At 46.4% G+C, this 16,235-nt stretch overlaps 1 protein-coding gene across 2 annotated transcripts in view; it reads right to left on the bottom strand.

The window, feature by feature from the left end:
- The window catches only part of LOC310856186 (receptor-type tyrosine-protein phosphatase U), a 228,045-nt gene that overhangs the window by 94,697 nt on the left and 117,113 nt on the right, over window positions 1-16,235 (bottom strand). For both annotated transcript variants that reach the window (XM_083761435.1, XM_083761436.1), the window contains exons 4-7: window positions 14,192-14,273; window positions 8,268-8,383; window positions 4,321-4,495; window positions 253-546 (exon numbers count right to left, since the gene is read on the bottom strand). In XM_083761435.1, coding sequence (XP_083617561.1) covers window positions 253-546; window positions 4,321-4,495; window positions 8,268-8,383; window positions 14,192-14,273 — 667 coding nt within the window. The remainder of the gene's footprint in view (window positions 1-252; window positions 547-4,320; window positions 4,496-8,267; window positions 8,384-14,191; window positions 14,274-16,235) is intronic.

Genomic DNA, 16,235 nt, shown 5'->3' with positions numbered 1-16,235 from the left:
GAAAACAAAACAAATTGTGTCATTGTTCACAAATTGATATGCCTACAAAAGTGCCACATCAGATACTTTCCAAATGCGCACGAAAAACGTGTGAAAGTATCTGATGTGGCACATTTTCAGCCATCTTCATTTTTGAACAACGGTGTGATCTAACATGGTTGGCAGTAAAATGCTGTGTCCTCGATACATAATGACCCGTAGCAGAGTATCTCCCAGCTCAGGCGCACAGCGTCTCAGGGTCTGCGACCTCACCTGCACATTTGGTCCTGCTAACGAGCGGTGGTCCGGGCGGTCCCGTGCCCCCCTCCCCGGGCCGGGTCAGCAGCACGCTGATGTGGTACTCCGTGTCCGGGTCCAGGTGCCAGAGCTTGTAGGTGACCATGTTGACGGCGTGCACCTCCGACCACGGGGACTGGTTGGCGCGGTACTCGATCTCCTTCCTGATAATGGGGCCGTCTCCCAGGATGGAGTTGGTGTTGAGCTGGATGATCAGGTAGGTGGAGCCGGCGCGCAGCAGCTGGGGTGGAGCTATGGGAGACGGGGGCACTGGGAGAGAGGAAACATGAGAGTCAAGGTTTTAATTAGTGGTACAATCACTCCAAGGAACAGCAATGTCCGTCCTAACCTATGTGACTATATTTAGAGTACCAGTAGGGGCAAAAGTGGCGCTGTTGTGCCAGAAACAGAGAGAGAGAGATATTGTTGCACTGTTGCCTGCTAATTACAGAGAGAGAGAGAGAGAGAGAGAGAGAGAGAGAGGCAGGGAGAGAGGCAGGGGGAGAGGGGAGTTGCACCACTCAGTTCACACGGGTGTGATTTTTTTTATTACGTTGGTGGCCTCCAGGATGGAACCTGTAGGTAATTTCCTCTTTTCATGTGATAATACTGTCATCCACTCTAATCAAGAAACCATCTGCCTTTCTGAGATTACTGCTTGATCCAAAAAGAATGGATTCAGTTTTTCAGAGTTCAGAGCTGAGGGCATTCAACCTGCAGTTTGTTCCTGTCCGAGACCAGCAGTGCTGACTGCTGAGTCATCTGCGAACAGGAACAAGTTGCAGTCACAAGTTGATTTCATGTCGTTTACATAAATTAGGAACAATACAGTCCCTAGTATGCTTCCTTGTGGAACGCCACAGCTCACTGGGAGGGGACAGTGTTCCGTTCACCCCTCCAGGTAGGATTGCATCCAGCTCACTGATGTGCTACTCACACTATTAAAAAGCCATTAACAGCAGCACATACATTTCACAAAAGGAACAAGTGGAGGAAAAAAGAACAGCCAGGCATATGGTAAAGTTTACGAATGACAGCGTTGGTTAACCCGATCCATATGCATCGCATAAGCACATCTGATGCTCCAAACGGCTTCAAACAGGAAGCCACTGTGATGAAAGAAGAGCTCCTGCGTTGCTGTGAGGATTCATTTCAGAGCCCACCAGCAGAATGTCTGTTAGCAGGAGACTGGAGCCACTGAACAACGACACAGACAGGAGACTGGAGCCACTGAACAACGACACAGACAGGAGACGCAGGACAAAACCAGGACAAAGAGCCAGAAGACGATCAGTTAGATCCGTAGCTGTGACCAATCACTCATTCTTGTAGAAACACAGCCGTCTATCATGGCTGTCTGCTCTGAAGGCCTTACATATTACCAGCACCTCATCTTTCCCTCTGCCTCCTCCCATTGACCTGCAGTTCATTTTCCTGCCCCCCCCCCCCCCCCCCCCCCCCACTGACCCTGGAAGCTGAAAGTCCAAGCTGAGATGTGTGTGAGGTCACTCGGCCTGTTAGTCACTCATTCCACTGCAACAGAATCTCACTCTCAAGTCATACTATAGTGACGGGTTAGGACAACACCCCCTTTTCTTCTTCTTCTTTCGTATGTCTTCATCAGATGTCCAGTTTAGTAGCGTACAGACATGCTGTCATCTCAGGTCCCACATCGAAGAGGCCGGCCTCTGAGGGTGGTTTATACATGGGATTATGATGAGTGGTCAGCGGTCTGCTTCGGCTCCCCACACTCAGGGTGCTCCATCCGCCAGGCCCCACTTGCTCATGGTTGTTTTGAAGCATTCAACCCCAGTTTGCAGGTGGTTCAGCAGGGTCCATTGCCGGTGTGACAGTTCCTCTCCCCACATTTGACGGCCTGTTCCTGTGGCAGTCCACTACTGGCTTAACGCGGCTATGGATGATCCTCTCCAAGACCTTGGGACACAGAGCAGTGAGATGGGTCTATAGGAGTTAGGGTACTCAACAGGTTTGTTTGGCTTTGGAAGGGCTATGACAGCAGCACAGCGCCAGATCTTCGGGAGCTTGGACCTCCAGAAGTATGCAGAGTAGAAGGAACAGAGGCATGCAGATGCATTTGCACTCCGTCCGAAACTCAGGGTGGGTGTAATCATGGCCTGGTGCCTTCCCTTAGCCCCTCATATGTCCAGCTTTGAGGGTTTGTGTAAACACAAACATTGAAGAACATTGCTTATGGCCGCCTGGAGCTAAGCCCGAACCTGTATGAGAATACTCACATTTCAAGTCCCATTAGTTCAAAGAAATGTGCCTACTGAATAGTTTTGTTTGTATTTATTAATGATGTATTGCATGGCATTCTCTTACTATATTTCTATACACAGAGGTTTTGTGAAACCAATAACCCCATGCAATATATTAATTATTTCTAGACTGTCAGATTAATATATATATATATATATTAATATTTACGAGCTACAGTAGTAAATCCCCAGAATAAATAAATAAAATCCTTCAAACTAGGCTTATAAAAGCTGGCAAAATACCTCACAAATGTGTTATTCATCTGGAGTGAGAGTTGAGTCTGACTGAGGACCAACCGTATTCAAATGTAGTTGATCCAGCTAATTAAAAGGATGATTAGCCTCTCGTTAGTGGGGCAGTAGGGGAGAGATTTATGAAAGTCTTGTTAAGGATTCTGCTTTGCATTGTATAAAACAGATTACAGAGCAGCAGATGGCTGAGCGGAGAGTCATTTTATAGAAAACTGCCTCTAGTTTACACAAGCGGATCCCGCGCCACAAAAAATAACAATAAACGATATTTCCCGAGACCGAAGTGAGGAAAACAAGAGCCGAATAAATAGCATAATACTGTATGTGTTCACTGAGAGTGGTGAGGCTCTCTATTTCTGAGCTCCTTATGAGGGATTTCACAGCCTTCTATCAATGCATTTACTGTCTGCTGCTGTACTGAAGGTTTAGCAAACAATCTGGCAGAAGACTGCTCTGTGCCTCTGTCGCATAGCAAACTCTCTGTATCACTAGACTACCTAAGCCATGCTGCCACATCTATCCATGGGATTAAGTTGGTGCCTCAGATCTCTCTCTCTCTCTCTCTCTCTCTCTCTCTCTCTCTCTCTCTCTCTCTCTCTCTCTCTCTCTCTCTCTCTCTCTCTCTCTCTCTCTCTCTCTCTCTCTCTCTCTCTCTCTCTCTCTCTCTCTCTCTCTCTCTCTCTCTCTCTCTCTCTCTCTCTCTCTCTCTCTCTCTCTCTCTCTCTCTCTCTCTCTCTCTCTCTCTCTCTCTCTCTCTCTCTCTCTCTCTCTCTCTCTCTCTCTCTCTCTCTCTCTCTCTCTCTCTCTCTCTCAATCCGTTTGAAGAAGTCATAAAATGAAAGAACACAGAGGTTGAGGAGAAAGGGATTCTTCATCTTCATTTCTCTTCCTCAGAGCACCGCTATACATTCCTTATCTGTGTCACGGCAAAGCTATCACAGCAGCAACGTCACTCTGCAAGGTTAGAGTGAGTGGAGGTGGAGCAATGGGACAGAGCGCATGTTGGTGATATGAAAGAGGGATGCAGGACTCCAGAGTCAAGCCAGTCAACGTCTAACAACAAACGTGCCTCGACAGCCAGTGTGACAAACTCCAGTTTATCAGAAGAAGTATTGCATGGAGCTGTTGGTGGCAGCCACCTGCCACTCACACATGGATCCCTCGCATATACATCTGGAGGAGAACACTGGGTGAGTTTAGAGCGAACACTGAGTCACCTCTTTTGTTCTTTTCTGTACAACAGCGTGCAGCACACTGAAGAACATGCTCTGAACGATTGTCTACATTTCACGTTTTTCATAGAAAACCTGTTATCAAACAGAATCTCATGTGTTGCTGTGAGTGATAAGGACAGGAGATTGACATGATGGAAAACAGACAGGAAATAAAATGATAAATGGAAAAGACGGAGAGAGGAAGCAATGGGACGGGAGGAAGATGAGGATGAGAGAAAGAGAGAGACTGAGTGTTTGGCTCATGTTGACAGAGATTTTTTGGTTATCAGTTTTCTAACCTTTGACGATGAGCTCAGCAAAGTTGGAGACCCCGGAGCCCCTGGAGGACTGGGTGACACAGCGGTAGAGGTCCTGATCTGCTCGCTGCACACCGTCCAGCTGGAAGGACGCCACAAAGCGCCGGTGACTCAGATGTTTGATCGACGCTGTGGATTCTACGTCCCCAGTGTGACGCTGGAGAGACAGGACAAGATGCGTCAGAGAACCAGGACACGCACACATGCACACATGCACACACGCACACACGCACACACATGCACACACACACACACACACACACTCACACACACACACACACACACACACACACACACACACACACACACACACACACACACACACACACACACACACACACACACGCGCACACACGCACAAGCACACGCACACACAGGTACCAATCTATTCCCCGGAGCAGAGCAAAGTCAACCAGCTAACAATGTCACAACATAATGCATTTCAATTATCGCTATGTGCACCGCTTCTTATTTGACTGATTAAAAAGGATGACTGTTCAAGCGTGTGCCATTTAATTAGAAAAGCAGGACCATCACTCCCCCATTTAATCACCCAAGATTACAATCAGGCATACTTTAATACAAACAAATGAAATCTCATTAAGGTTGTAGTGATTATGAGGGGGGATACATGACATGACATGACATTACTGGAGGGGGGGCTTGTGAATTATGGTGTACGTGATATGAAATGTGAGCTTACCATAATCACAGTAATCTTATTTCATCAAGGGCTTTTGGATAGAAATGAGACACTCCAGAGGGGAGGCCCCCAGCCCCTTGGGTTTCTAACAATGTGGCCCCTGAATAATTTAGTTGAATAGCCTTGATCTAGGCGGGGTTCAAGTCCACTGTGACGTGTCCTGCTTGGCTGAGCATCAACATAATTGGCAATGTCCAGGGGAGGGAAACCGGGCAGAGAGGTTGATATGTGTTGCTGCACGTACTCCTAGGGGCGGGGAGGAGTAGGGTGATGTGCTGCTACATCCTCCCAGTTGGGGCTCCTCACTGGCAGGTGAGCCAGTAGAGTACAACAGTACATCCTCCCAGTAGGGGCTCCTTTACTTGTCTCCCGTTCGGGAGGGTGCGCGCATACCTCTCCTTGGACGGGTACGTGTGTGTATCTGGAAAAGGTGGACCTTGGGTCGGTCCTATCAGCCTAGCTGGTCATACAGGAATTGTATGGTTCCCCATATGACTCTCTTCGTGACTCGAAGAAGAGAGTCACTTAAGACTACTTTTAGACTAAATTTGCTCGTGAGTGCACGTTAAGCTCTGTGCGTCTGCGCCACCTAGTGGTTGGACCCCATATTACTCTCTTCTTCGAGTAACTTATACAACTGAACTGAGGTTACTGAAGTAACCCGAAGTTACAGAACAAAAGAAGAAAATGAAACAGAAAATGTAGCTGATACCTCAGAGCACAGTATATCTCCAGGAAAAAAGTAGGGATGACAGAGGTAGAGAGAGAGAGAGAGAGAGAGAGAGAGAGAGAGAGAGAGAGTGAGAGAGAGAGAGAGAGAGAGAGAGAGAGAGAGAGAGAGAGAGAGAGAGAGAGAGAGAGAGAATGGAAAACTCAAGGCAATGCTGTATGGATTCATAGTGCTGTTGAAAAGCTTAGAGGCATTCCTCACATTGTTTTACACCATTACAAGCAGAAGCATCCTTCACCTCTACAGTCTAAACAGCAAACCTTGAACCTATAGAGAATGTGTCTTGTGTTCAGGTCAATACTTTAGTGTGTGAAAAAAGCTGCCAATGCCAATGTGTCTTACGCTAGCCTGTCTCTGGATCTTTATTTTGTTTAGATTTTAGTTTTTAGTTTATTTTTGGGGGGTGCAGGGCAGGCTTACAAAGCCACAGACCATATGAACCTCACTGCAAGCCCTCGTAAACAAACTTTGCAGACACTGATTAGGGTGAAGACGACAATCACACGGCTGCACGAAAACACACCAACCCTCAATCAACTCCAGGGCTTAGCCTGCGATGCGTCTCTCATAGGCTGTCTCCATTTCTAACAGATTCCAATTGCAAACGAAAACAGAGATGGCAGAAATCAAGGGTAAATTAAATAAGCATGGATAGCGTGAGGTGTTCGTACAATCTGGCTCCAGCTAATTGGCGAGGCAAATACAAAACGATCTGTTTACTTGGCAGGAGCCCATGTGCTGAGATTGGACTGCAGCTGGCACTGCGGACATGAACACTAAAAGATCACAACAAATAACGGCAGCCGAGGCAGCTTTACCGGCGAGAACAGCCCTGACAGTCTCTTATATGTGTGACACAGGCACAGGACATATATCAACATGGAGAAAGATGAGAGGCAAGTCACGGCACAGGCAGACCTTGTTGTATAAGACACCTGCATGACTATGACAGCTAATTACCAGAGGCATCTGTCTTTGTCACTGTGCCGTGACAAAACCAAGGGTTTCACATCAACCTCCCTCTGACGCCAACATTCCTGAGGGTTTCATGGTAGGGTGTAATAAAGTACGCCATCAATTATGTGAATCACACATCATCCTGGTTTCAAACAATACAGAAGACCGGCCCCATGGCCTATAGCGTAATTATCACGTACTGTAGGTGGTCAGAGTGCATGTGAGCCTTGAACGTGCAGCTACTCTATAATCACAGCACCAGAACGGAACCAGAAAAGAACTTCAATCTTTCATCAGGGTTGTGAGAAAATAAAATATGTCTACTGAGCACCGTTTCCACCGGGGAGAGAGAGACATCGTGAGGAATATATATATCATTCAGATAAAAAGAGATACAGTATATCTAAAACAGAGGCTCAAGTTGAAAAGATGCAAGAGTACATTGAAGAGAGAGAAGAGCTCTATGATCTAATCTAATAATCAATCAAAGGCACTGGGGCTGAAGAAGCTCCCAGGCCTCTGTGGCCTTCAGTGGCTTTTAGCTTTAAAACACTGTCTGGAATGCTTTATTTAAGCACTGACACCGACACCTTCTCCGACGCACCATTTCATGAAGAGGTGCAAAGAAATGCTCTCAATGTAAGCTAATTAGACCTTTACTTACAGTTCATTATTCAATGCACCTAAAATAGCTGGGTTGGAACTTAAAGATTTGGCTTTTGGCGACTAGTTTTTACATTTTGGCGTGGTATACGTAAGTATGGGTATGAGGTTATCAAAAAGCTGTGCAAACGAGTTGGACTCAAATATTAAATAGGTATGGTTCAAAACCAATGATAAAATAGATTTTAATCTTTATTTTTTTATTTTCACACTAAAATTTTAGGAAAAACGAAAAGAAATAATATATATATATATATATATATTTCTTTCTTTTTTCAATGGAATCTGTTACTATTGGGTGTGCTAAATAACATACTAAAATTTTAGGAAAAACAAACAACTAGAAAGGCATTGTTTTCAAGCTAGCGTCCACGATGGCTGCCTGGAGCTAAAATGCCTATAAAATGGGATTTAATACAGTATGTAAAAGAATCATAACAATTATGCACTTGTTAACAATTCTTTAGAATTTTGCCATGGTGTTAGGTACAGTATGGGCATAAGACTTTCAAAAACCATCGCAAACTAATTCAGCTCACCCCCTAGCAATGAAACCAATATTAGATATGTCAGTATATGGTTGAAACCCCAAAAATTGCTCGAAGTACAGATTACAAACGGAACAGAAATAAATGAACACTGAGGATTTTACCGTGTAGAGGTGTATACGGAGGGAGGTAAAAAGGGAGGTATTTGGTAGAGCGGCCGCTTGGGAAACGTAAGGTTTGACCCCCGGCTCCCCTTGAGCAAGGCACTGGGGCCTTACATGGTTACCTCTGCAATCCATGTGTGAATGGGTAAATGTAGTGGACATTGTGAAGCACTTTGGAGAAGGACGCTATACAAATGAACAGTTTTAATCTTTGCACCACTGACCTCCAGCAGAAACTTGTCAGCCTCAGCAGCACGGCCAGCAGCCACACACTGGAAGGTGGCATTCTGCCCTGAGTTGACCTCTTCATCTCCCAGCCTGGAGAAGTGAGGAGCCTTATCTAGAGAGACGGCAATAAAGAGAGAGACACATACAAATAATTCCATAATACATAATAACCACAACACATAAGCAACCCAGCATGCCTGATCCCTGACCCTACGCCAGAGGACAACTGCTGGATGTAATGATACATTTCTGCGCCACTTTAGTCTCCACGTATTATGAAAATGCATTAGCCTGATCAATATACAGTTAATACAGTGGCAATTATGTTGTCTTGACTGTTATTAACTTTCCATATAGATCACATATGAATAATTCAGTCAGATTGAAAGTGATTACATGTGACTTAATTTTAAAATCAAATCAAAAATGTCATTGCATATGCATACAGTATTACTGTAAACACGTTGGTCTCACTTTAGCAACGAAAGTGTACATTTCCACAACTCATTGTTTCCTATTTGACAGCAAAAGTATTAATTGAATATAACAATTTAGGGCTCTATTTTCACCAGTTGCCCTTACCCGCGACGCTGCCTGCAAGTCCGCCGCTGCCTGCAAATTACAGGTAGGGCATGCTTGCCTAAGTGGTAAATTGTTGCATTACCCGATATCCATTGCGCCTGGAGGTGTGGCCGTGGCTGTGTTGACCCTTTCCCCAAAATTGCTATTTTGCCCACACAGATTTTGGAAAGCGGATAGCAGAGTTGAAAAGCACCTGTAAGCCGTATTGCCAAATCTGCAAAAAAAAAAAGTAATCCAAAGCAGCAACGCGTCACTCTTCCATGGGCAAAGAGGGTGAGAGTCAAGATTACACTGGCCTGGGGATAATGAGTTGCGAAGTCGTCTCTTAAAGGAAATGGCATCTGGCACGGTGATTGGTTTCATTATTGTAACGCCCAAACCACACTTATGCTTAATGTAATGAGTAGCGAAGGTGTTTTAGGGCTTTAGGCTAGTGTAAAAAATAGCAACTTTTGCAGGGGAACACCCTTTCCCCAATGCTACATCTCCAAATAGTGGATTTAGGAACTTCGAATGAAAATAGAGACCTTAAACAAGCAAAACTATTGCACACCTACAGAGGCCACAGGTGTGAAGGAGGACAAGGTTCCATCAAAGTGAAAGACAAAACTCAGATTTAAAAAGCATGGTAATTAAACCATGATTGCGAACGCACTGAGCACTATGAGACCCTGCAGATCATGTCTGTGTGTGTGTGTGTCTGTGTGTCTGTCCCGCTGTGACACCACCCGCCCGCCACCAGAGGGCGCAGCTGTAGCACACACACACACACACACACACAGTAGAAAACAACGCAGGGAAGCTGGAAGTACCCTCACTAAAAACGCCGGGACAACGCTCCACACGTCCCAAACTCTTCTCCCTTCTGGCTCCAAAACTGTGGAATGCACTTCCCATTGCAGTCAGAACTGCAGCATCACTCCCAATCTTCCGCCGTAGTCTGAAAACCCACCTTTTTAGACTCCATCATGGCCCATAGCACTTACCCTACCCCCTTAGATAGCATTTCTGTAGACTTAGATAGCATCTGACACAGACTTATAGCATGTTATGTAGACGGCACTATAATTGCATTGTATATAGTCATAGCACGCCATAGTACATATGTATAGCATAGTAGTATATATATATAGTTTATATGTATAGTCTCATAATATAGATTGTAACCGAGACCGAGATATGGTCTAGTTATCGGGGGGGATGCCGAGGAGATATAACTGGATAATCTGTCTCCTTGGGCGCAGGGTCAGTAGTGAGGTCTTGATATGGTATCTAAGGTCTACTACTTCTTCTTAATTCCTTTCTTCCAGTGAATCCTGCGTTAGGCATCAGTATTTATAGTTTTGGGATGTCGAGAGTGATGTCACTCCTGACGTCCTGGTTGTGATGTCCTTCGTAACACTCCCCCTTAGTGAGGCTGTAGGCTTCACTATTCGTTCTCTCTGATCATTGTGGCTGTGTCCGGCAGCTTCTTGGAACTCGAACTGCCGCGTCGTGTGCCGTGGGTAGATGCGGCTGTATGACTGCGTCTGGGGCTTCTTCACGAGGGGCGACTGGTCGATGTAGAACCGGGGATTGTCGCTGAGCAGCTTGGCTTCGCGACAGGTGACTGGTGGGGTCGGGCTGGCCCATGGGAAGGGCGATCCGGTGTCCGGATCAAGCATGGCTCACAGGCCTGGAGTCCAGGATGGCTCCTCTTGATCGGCGCCGAACTCGCCACTTCCTCTGGGGCGGCTTGCGTCGCTGGTATTGCGGATTGGGTGCAACTCTGCTTTGGGGCCTTAGCACTACGGCTGTAGTGCAGATGGGGAGTCCTCCCTCGAGCTCCCCCCCTCACACCCGTGGCGGCCGTCGTCGCTCCGGGCTCTGGCCTCGTGTGCGATGAGGCTTCCTTCGGGCTCTGCCCTGAGGTGTGTTGAGGTGCTCTCGCAGACTCTGTCCGAGTGTTGACCTTTCCTGAGGGCAGGCCCGCCTGCGGAGGGGTACCTGCTGGATTCCGACATCGGTGGGCAGAGTGGGCTCTGCAATGTAGCACCCTGGGTGGGGTGGTGTGTCCCCCGGCTGTGCCGCGTCCTGAGCGCAGAGGGCCAGTTGGCCGGTGGGTGGGCCGCTGTTGGATCCGTGGCTGCTGGCGCCTGGGGGCGCGCTGGCAGGCGGTTCATGTTCCGAGGGCAGGGCTGGGGCCTGACCGGTGCAGTCTGGGGGTCCCGCGTTTGCAAGGGTCCTCATGGCTGCAAGGGTCCTCATGGCCGCGATGGCAATTGTGAGGCGCCTGTCCTGAGCTGCCGCAGCATCGGCATGGCGCCTGTCCTGAGCTGCCGCACGCCTGTCCTGAGCTGTCGCATTATCGGCCATGGCGCCAGTAAATCGGCGTGGCGCTTGTCACATGCGGCCGTAACGGCGGTAGCCTCCGCGAGGGTGCGTAGGGCAGCTTCGAGTTGACTCTCACCCTGCTGGGACATGATGAAAATTCTCGGTGGGTGAGTTTGGGCTGTATGTAGACGTTTGTGAGGCGTCTCCTTAGGTTTTTGGGTCCGCTGGTCGGGTGGGCGGTCAGGTCGAAATTGGGAATGTCCCTTTTTTTTCACCTGGCCTCTCTTGACGGCGTTTAAGGACCACTTTTCTCTTCAAGCATGCTGATGGCCTCGTTGTCCTCCTTCGACCTCGTGACGAGCTTCCGGCTCTTGTACGGGAGCACGTCTATCTTCCACAGTCGTTCTACATTGCTGTAGAACTCTGCGTCAGGAGGGGGGGCCGCCGTGTAATAATGTCGGGCAGCCTCGGACTGCTTCAATAGCGCTGAAGGTCCCTGTAGGCACCACCCGAAGACCGTTTTCACGCCTACGGGGGTTCCTTCCGGGCCTTGTATGACCGGTTCCACTGGCATGATCATATTGCAGTAATCTGACCCCAGCAGGAGTTGCGGGCGGACGCCTTTGATCTCCTCCAGTTCTAGGTGCTTCAGATGGGGATACCTTTCCTGATTCTCCTTCACGCCGTAGTCCACGCGGTCGAGTTCGAAGGTGTCGCTGTGGGGGGTGAAGACTTGCTCTAGTTGGTATTCCGGACCAGTTCCTGATCCCGCCCTCACTCGGAGAGACACTGATCTGCCTTCCTACAACGAGCTGATCAATGCCACTGCGTTGACCTTAAAGTGGTCCGGCTCGAGGGACCACTTGTAACCGAGACCGAGATATGGTCTAGTTATCGGGGGGGATGCCGAGGAGATATAACTGGATAATCTGTCTCCTTGTGCGCAGGGTCAGTAGTGAGGTCTTGATATGGTATCTAAGGTCTACTACTTATTCTTAATTCCTTTCTTCCAGTGAATCCTGCGTTAGGCATCAGTATTTATAGTTTTGGGATGTCGAGAGTGATGTCACTCCTGACGTCCTGGTTGTGATGTCAGAGAGGCACTACGTTCCTTCGTAACAAGATATTCCACTGTTACTTTCTTAGCTTACGCATGTTTTATGATAAATGCTTTTGTGATGTATTCCCATGCTTTTGTTCTTGATTATTGTAAATCGCTCTGGATTAAGAGCGTCTGCTAAATGCCTAAATTGTAAATTGTAATTGTAAATTGTAAATTGTAAAACTTAAAATAATTACTAACTAAAAAGAAACAAAAAGTACGTAATTTATTCTAATTGTTGTTATTGCAATTTACGAGCTGCGTTCGCTTCCCGCGTTTGCGCGTCTTACTTGTGAATAACATCACAGTGAGAGTCACAGTGCACTGCAGGTTGACACACACAGCTCAGCCTGACATCTCTGAAAACACAACCTGTCAGTCCAGATGATTGACAGGGATGGGCATGTCACCGTGGTAACAAGATTTAAGCATCCGGGAGAAGCAGATGTTTGAGGTCTCCTGTAAACTGTGTGTGTGTGTGTGTGTGTGTGTGTGTGTGTGTGTGTGTGTGTGTGTGCGTGCGTGCGTGCGTGCGTGCGTGCGTGCGTGCGTGCGTGCATGTGTGGTTTACATCCGTACGCCACAGGTGTCCATGTTTCCTTCCAGTGACTCCTTCCCCCCTGAAGGTTAATTCATAATTCATGCCTAACGACAAGGCAGCACAAACAAACAGGGAAATGAGTGTGAACCAGAACCTACAGTTGGCATCATCTGCAGTGTTACACAGCTAAATGTGTCAAATCTTATCCCCGGGACTATTTAGGCTGATAAATATTTAATTCCACTGAGTTTCAGAGTTGAACGTCTCGGCAGAGGAGAACAGAAAATGTCAAACGTACCGTGGTGTTTTAGCCCCGATGGAGGCGGAGAAATGTGCATGTTTCTCTTTCTGTCTGCTGTTCTTTTGTAATCTCTTTCATTCCTTTGAATCGGCCTCCCTGCAGTTTCCTCCCTCCCTACTCCCCTATACGTACGTGCCCGCTGCTTGCCAAGCGGGGCTGGCCGTGTACCACGCATCCGACATCATGCCCAGGTCTTGATGAGAGTCTTAATTATTTATTGGTCATGGTGGGAGGATGTGGAGTATGCCATCTGCCCGGGGGGGGGGGGGGGGGGGGGTAGCTGGGTGGTCCTACAGGAGAGGAAATTATCCCTGCCGGTGTTCCTCTAACCACATCGCCGGTGGTATCCTCTTGTTATCCGACGCCAAGAAAGGCTCCACTCACCCACAACATGTCCAAAACCCTCTGCTGACAATGGGAATATGTAAATATTAATAAGGTGATGTGCTAACTCCCTGTGTGGAGGACAGTGGGAGCAATACCCTTCAAGCTTGTGGCAGTTATATGAGTCACCTCAAAGCAGAACTTAGAAGCAACTGCTTCTAAGAGTGGTGTGGGGAGGTGGGGGTATCATACTGAGCTCCAGTTCTTGAAGTTTACACCAACGGGAAAGAAGAAAACCTTCTCTTCAACAGAAACCCTGCCACTGACTCGCCTCATGAAGCCACGAAGCTTCACAATCTGCGATGGCAAAACAACCCTGAGCTAAACAGGGGTACAACATCTAAAAAAAGCTAGAGCAGAGCTCAATAATAAGAAAGTGACTTCTTAAAAGTTCTTAAAACATTTTTCTTCTGAGAAAGTTGTACCTCCATCACCTGCTCTTCATTCTCATGAAGGAATGCACCACTGGCTCACTGATATTGGACCCAGGACAGTAAAACCCTCAGCATTCACTGAACTCTGAGAATGTAAACATTGTGGAGTAAAATAAAGAGCCCCGTTGCTGTGACACACCTCAGGGCAGACATAAAGGTCAACCTGCCATTAATTTCCTCATCGTTGGCCCAACTCTTCAAGGCCTAGTCAGCCTCTTGTAATAGTTCCTTGTCCTTCGAACGGTGTGTGAAGTGACACTTACAGCAGGGGTAGTTGAGCAGCATGATGTCGTCTATGGCCATGTAGCCTCGCCGCTCCCTGGAAACAGCTGCCTCAATCAGGACCTGTGAGAGTGGGAATTAGTCGGTCTCATTAAAAACATCAATAATAGACGAGCATAACCAATTTCCAGCCAAACCACTTTCATCATTGTCTTTCTAAATATTTGTATTTACGTCTTCCTTGCTTAGTTCACAATTGTTCAAATGACAAACAGTGACATGTATTTGTTTCAGCTGTATAACCTATTCACTGTGTGCAGTTAATAAACTAAGCAAAGCATTATGAATAAATCAATAAAATATAGTCATGGAAAACACGAGCTGAAGGACACCACCAGCGCCTCACAGCGCTTCAAACTGAGATCAACACTAAACTGCAATATTCAAATGGAACCGCCGAGAGGCAGAGCAGACTCTATTGCACTTTCAGTGACAGAAACATTAATTACAAAACTATCTGGAGGGAAAAACCAAAAGTTAGGTAGGCGGAGGCAGAGGAGCAGGGAGATGGATAATGTCTTGTTTTGATCCCCCGGCAGCCGTGAGAAAATAATGACTTTATCAGGAGGGCTGATGTGTTGTCTGAGTCATGGACCCTCATTCAGCATTCTGGACGCAGGCTGCTGTGGAGCCATAACAGAGGATAATACAGCTTGCACAGAGGTCATGGGATATTCTCCATACCATGTCCCGTTGTGGAACATAAGCTGAGGGTTAGGGTTGGGCGATGGGATGAATATATTGGCAACAGTGGATTGGATGAGTCCAATTGCTAAATATTGTTATTAGGCGATTTTCTTTTATTTATATTACTTTTTATTTAGCAATTTTTAATACTCAGCTTTATTGAAAATCCAACTCTTCAAATGCAGCCCAATACAACGGAATAAAGTGTGCACAAAATGCCAATCAATTTGAGCCAGCAAACTCACAGCTGTGTGTGCAATGCATTGCGTGGCGGCTGTTATACATGTACGTATGGAGTGGAACTGGAATTGTATGTCCCAACAGTATTGGGGCAGCTAGGGTATGTTATTTTTACATCCGGCCCCAGTAAAATACAGTCACACGAGAATGCATACTGCTGTTACGTATCTCATTATTATACACAGAAGTAGTATTCCGATGTATTCCTAGACCACGATGCAGATATTTTGGACCAATATATTGTGAGAAATGTTTAGGTTTCCAAATCAATTAGAAAAACAATAGAAATAAGCATAAAAATGTGAATGATTAAATCGTTTACTATCTATCTCAGAAACCTTGTATCTTCATATTTCAACTTAGTTTTTCCATAAATGAATGCACTACTTCATCACAGAAGAGTCACACTATAAGAGTAAAAATAGCAGATCTACAAGCTCCCAACATGTCGAGATATGATGCATTGTGAGCTTGTAGATAGGCTATTTTAACTATTTTATAAATGTTTTATTATATATTTTTATTATATATTTTTAAGGTTTCACCCCCGACAGCAATATATGGTTCTGTATCAGTATCAGTCAGTTTGAGCAGATTCCATCCAAATTGGCTACCATTTGGTTGTATACAGTACAACCTGGCCTGGCGGGGATATGCTGAGAGGAATCTGAGATAGATAGCTTGAGAATTTTCATTTTCATCTCAGTTTTTTCTCTTTTTTTCTGTGTTATGAGTGTTATGAGTGCCTACAGGACACAGTTGTGAACCGTAATCAATTGATATTATTGTTAGCGTTTTGGGGCAGACGATGGCAGATAGGACATGTTTGGCATATCGCCCAAGCCTAGGACCCATGGTCTGCCGCCAAACCTAATCAATATTAAATCACTGGCCGCAGTAATGGTGAGACGGTTATGAGACACCGGGGTGATGTTTGTTTTCCCAAAAAACGAGTGCCGCCTTCCATCCACACATTGGATGGAAGGCAGCTTTAAATTATTGTTTCTCATAATCTTTTGACCTAAAAGGTGGATAACAGCTATAATCCATCATCAATCTATCATCAACCTGAAATACATTTAAAATGAGGGCTTGCCC

Source organism: Protomyctophum parallelum (assembly GCF_964188405.1).
Source record: "Protomyctophum parallelum genome assembly, chromosome: 3".
Taxonomy (NCBI): Eukaryota; Metazoa; Chordata; class Actinopteri; order Myctophiformes; family Myctophidae; genus Protomyctophum; species Protomyctophum parallelum.
Note: the sequence above shows the minus strand (reverse complement) of the source record. Positions and strands in the feature narration are given on the sequence as shown.